A 4,828-nucleotide genomic window follows, 5' to 3' on the forward strand; every position below is an offset into this window, starting at 1 on the left:
GGAAAAAAAAAAAAAAAAAAAAAAAGAAAGTGAAAGGTAGAAGATTCTAGGATTTATTAGTAAATTGATAATTTTTTTATGCTTAGCTTTAAAGGACACTTGATAACCATAATATACAGTTGAAAGTAAGTACTGAAAGAGAGATACAGACTGATAAAATATTATTGGGATTCAGAGAATGATACTTAACAGGTTTTGGAATGAAGGATTGTGTTAAGGATTTCCACCATTTTCAGTTTCTGTTTTCACCACTTAAAACAGTAATTGGAGCCTTTCCGTCTGTTCTCTCCATACAGGTCATCCTGTTCCTGATCATGTTGGTCATGCGCAAACGTGTCGCTCTCACCATTGCCTTGTTCCACGTGGCTGGCAAGGTCTTCATTCACTTGCCACTGCTGGTCTTCCAGCCCTTTTGGACTTTCTTCGCTCTTGTCTTGTTTTGGGTTTACTGGATCATGACACTTCTTTTTCTTGGCACTACCGGTAAGAAGATGTGTTGCTTCTTTCTCTTGGCGACCAATCTTATCAACATTCAAATATTTCAAAACATCAGAGAGATAATTCTTCAGATGTGTGTCGATGAAGTTCCTATAGCCATCAGAACTAACAATGGAAATAGCTCTTCAATAACCTACTCCCTATTCATGATTTTTAGAGCATCCTAGCAGGGTGGATCTAGGCCAGGTAAGGCCTGGAATTGCATCCTAATTTTGAGATGGTCATGAATTTGAACCTAGCTAGAGCTCTGAATGATGTTCATAGATTCTCAGACTTGCTTCTAGCCATCAAAGGTTAAGCCAAAATGGAATTAATTGTGAGGATTAGTATAAGGATAGTAAACTTGTATGTAACATATGTCTCCATTCAGCACACACTCACCAATCAAATATAATATTAATTTCTTTACTTTGCTTATGATTTAGGTCTATAATTATTGGATAAGTAATGTCTGAAAAAAATCAAAGTGTTTGAAAATTCATGCCTTAACTAAATAACTGATAATGTAATAAGAACTTTATTCATATAGAACATCTCTTAAAAGCTTTATATGATCTCTTTGAGGAAAGCAAAATACATAATTATACAGGTTTAATTTCACAACTTTTCAAGTGATAATTATTTTTGTTCCTTAATAAAATAGCACTGAGATCGTAAAGTATGTGATTTGGGGGTAGGGACCTATCATTGGAAGTCAGATTAATCTCTTATATTTAATAGCCATATTTCTTTGTACTTTATGTGCTGCTTCTTTCTTTCCTTGATATTTTCCTAGGCAGTGCTGTTCAGAACGACCAAGGCTTTGTGGAGTTCAAAATTTCTGGGCCTCTGCAGTACATGTGGTGGTACCATGTGGTGGGCCTGATTTGGATCAGTGAATTTATTCTAGCATGTCAGCAGATGACTGTGGCAGGAGCTGTGGTAACATACTATTTTACTAGGTGAGAATTTGTATTTGTCTGAAAACTCAAGTCCATCTGAGCAATTGTGTCTATAGGGTGGAGGGGAAGGAAATGAGACTAAGGCTGTAAGAGTTTCATTTCTTCAAAAAATAGTTGAAAATGAATATGACAGAATGTTATAGATGATAATTCTGGGAGGTAGGAAAATGGGAGGTTTTATTTTATTTTTTGTATTTTTCTGTAATTGTATCAGAAAATTTATCAGAACAGCAGGTCATGTTATAACTTATATTTAGCAGAAAAATAAATCTTGCAGTAGTGCCATATGTACTTTTGCTTTATATAAAAGTCCATCAAAGGATTACAAGCCTTTTATATTTTTTTGGATCAGAACTAGAATTGTAAGTCCCCTTTGCTAACTTCAGAGCTGAGTATTAATGCTATAGTTTTCTTTTGCAATGAGGTGCCAGGTCTAGATTGAACATCTTTTTAAATTTCATTTTCCGAATGTACGATTAACTCCATAAGTATTCACTAATAAGAGCTTTCAAAGTACAGTTTTATTTAACTTCAAGTGTGAGAGCATCAGAACCCATGAAACTACCATAGAGAAATTAAACATTAATTTTATATGGTGCATTCATAGCATTTGTATTAGTTACATATTACTTTGCCATTTTGTCATGGAATAAGAATAATGAATTGATTTTTCACCGCATTGGTCTGTAACCTGTACCTGTGTTTCCATCCTGGTTTAGGCTTTAATTGTCTTTTTGTTCATTTTTAAAATAGGGATAAAAGGAATTTGCCATTTACACCTATTTTGGCATCAGTGAATCGTCTTATTCGTTATCACCTTGGTACGGTGGCAAAAGGATCTTTCATTATCACATTAGTCAAAATTCCGCGAATGATCCTTATGTACATTCACAGTCAGCTCAAAGGAAAGGTGAGGGGGAAATGCTTTTCTGGCCTTTCTGTGGGCACATTTCAGACCTCAGTTCCACATGCAGTAAAGAACCCAGTAATGTTAAGGCAATGTTGTGAATGTTTTCCTCAAAGTCTTTACAAAGTTCTCCTTTTCTCCCACTCATACACTTCATATGATTTGCTGAACTTCATCTCATCACTGGTTACGGGAAGTGTCCCGAGCTTCTCGTCCTGTGTTCCTCAGAACCTCTTCCTTGTCCTTGACTGTGGAAATAACATGCCTTTCAACATGGTTTAGGCCAAATGCCTCCTCTTCCTAAAAGCCTTTCTTGTATTTTTCCCGTCTCCCAGACCATGTTGTCTCTCTTTTCACCATTCTCATAACACTTAGTACCTATATCGTATTCTAACCTTTTTTATGTGTAGTATTTTTTCCCTCCTACTAGATCGTAGGTTCCTTGCTGGTCTTATATACCTCCCTGCATCTTATATGCATAAGATAGGCACTAAATAAATGTTGCAATGGGTACTAAATAAATGTTGGCCCGAGCTGATTAAAAATAATTCAGCCATTACATTTTAAGGAAGAAAAGGGTGGGTGAGGAGGTCTTGAAGCATAGGTTGTGATTTTTACATTTTTGTTTATTTTTCTAATGTTTGACGGCTTCTATCTGATGGTCTGATTCCTTGGGTTTTAATTATTTCAATTTTTCTCCCATCCAGGAAAATGCTTGTGCACGATGTGTGCTGAAATCTTGCATTTGTTGCCTTTGGTGTCTTGAAAAGTGCCTAAATTATTTAAATCAGGTAAAATATTTTAAAAATAAATCTAACATTCACTTTCAAACATAGTTTTATTGATTTTCTCCCAAAATAAAAAAACAATTGAACTTAATTGGAAGATGTTATTTTTGTGTGTGTGATGATGTACATTGCACCTTGGTCAAGTATGTCTATTTCAATCATATTCTTAGTTTTTAAATTAATGTATATTCCTACCAAGGCTTCTTTTTATATTAATCTCAATTTTAACACATGGATAAAACATTATTAGGGTTCATCTTTCAGTAAATACATTTATTTCTTTTCCCTTAATTCACATCCTTTCATTTTTTTATTTTCCCTATGAATCCATCTATTCTAGCTGTCATTCTTTAATTTTTTAAAATGCTGTATGAAAGCTTTAGTTTAGTGTAAAGTATTGTGACACCTACTCCTTTTTTGCAACTGTCTACTGTCATTCAAAACTAGTGTGCTCTCTATGCTGATACTTTTTTGGAGTCTAACTGCTAAACACTATGGTATTGACCTGGGAAATATTACCAAAGGAAGTGCTATTTCCAAGATTAAATGGAGGAGTTGAAACTTATGGGATCAGGGGAGTTCTGAAGGGAGTGGGCCAGTCTTCTGTCTTCTGTATCTGAGCATGTTGGACTCACTGTGGAGCGTTTGTCCTGTCTTTTCTCCATCTCTCTCTTTTTTTTTTTAAACTACTATTCCATTCCCCGAAGATCAGTTCCAATTCCCTCACCTAATAGGCAAAGGACATAATGGGCTTTCTCAACATTTACCTTTAAATGACTGAAGAGTGGCATTGCTCTTTCCATTTACTCCAGGATAGTTGAGGGATGATAGATCTGTGGCCGTGGTGTTGAGCGCCTAGACTTGGCTTCATTGAGGTTCTATGGTTAATACGAGAAAGTAGGTATGACTTTTCATTAGCAAAATACATTCTTATAGGTCATAATACTCTGAATGGATGTACCAGTGTTTGAAAGCTCATTATTAAAATAATTAGTAATAGCCATAACCAGCTGAAAAATTAGGTTCTTTAAAATTTGGTTTGGGGCCAAGTCATCCTTATCAAAAAGTTGATGTAAACACTAAAGATCATCATCAGTCCATTTTGTACCTGGCTCTATGTAGGATAACCTCAGAGAGCTACACTCTCTAGTCTCAGTTCCTACCATCTTCCCACAGGCACCTTTTGCTTTTGCAGTTTCCCAAGTGCCCCTGGAATGACTTCCTTCCAATACCTGAGTAGCTCCTACTGAGCCCTGATAATTCTCTGCCTGAGTATCCCCTCTAGGAAGCCTTCCCTCACGACTGCAGCCCCTCCACTGAGCTTCTATAACACCAGTTCGAGCCTCTGTGAAAACACTGAGAACACTATATTGAAATTGCCTGTTCACTTCTTTATCTTCACCTTTAGACATCTAACTCTTTAAAGACAGGGATCTTATTTTTCTTTGTCTCCTCAGAAGAGCACTAGCACAGTGCCTGAAACACAATAAGTGGTCTTTAAACATTTTCCGAATGAATTATTTGGTTACATCAGTGAATATTTAGATTCAAAAAGACTATCATAAGAATCTCAAAAAGGAGATATGCAGTTATACTGAAGGAAGAAAACAAACTACATGACGTCAAGATAGTTAATAACCAGGTGGAAAACAACCCAAGGTTTTCAGCATATCCCAAGCTAAATGTTAATCAGC

General features: G+C 35.9%; 1 protein-coding gene across 1 annotated transcript; it reads left to right on the top strand.

Moving 5' to 3' along the window:
- Positions 1 to 296: 296 nt before the first annotated feature.
- Positions 297 to 3,182, top strand: LOC103583933 (choline transporter-like protein 1; the record flags this gene model as incomplete). The annotated part of the gene is made up of 4 exons (XM_008565110.1): positions 297 to 483; positions 1,274 to 1,439; positions 2,193 to 2,349; positions 3,054 to 3,182. Coding segments are annotated over 4 exons (639 nt in total), but the record flags the coding sequence as incomplete, so codon positions are not given.
- Positions 3,183 to 4,828: the final 1,646 nt, after the last annotated feature.

This window comes from Galeopterus variegatus, unplaced genomic scaffold (assembly GCF_000696425.1).
Source record: "Galeopterus variegatus unplaced genomic scaffold, G_variegatus-3.0.2 Scaffold30881, whole genome shotgun sequence".
NCBI classification, from domain to species: Eukaryota; Metazoa; Chordata; class Mammalia; order Dermoptera; family Cynocephalidae; genus Galeopterus; species Galeopterus variegatus.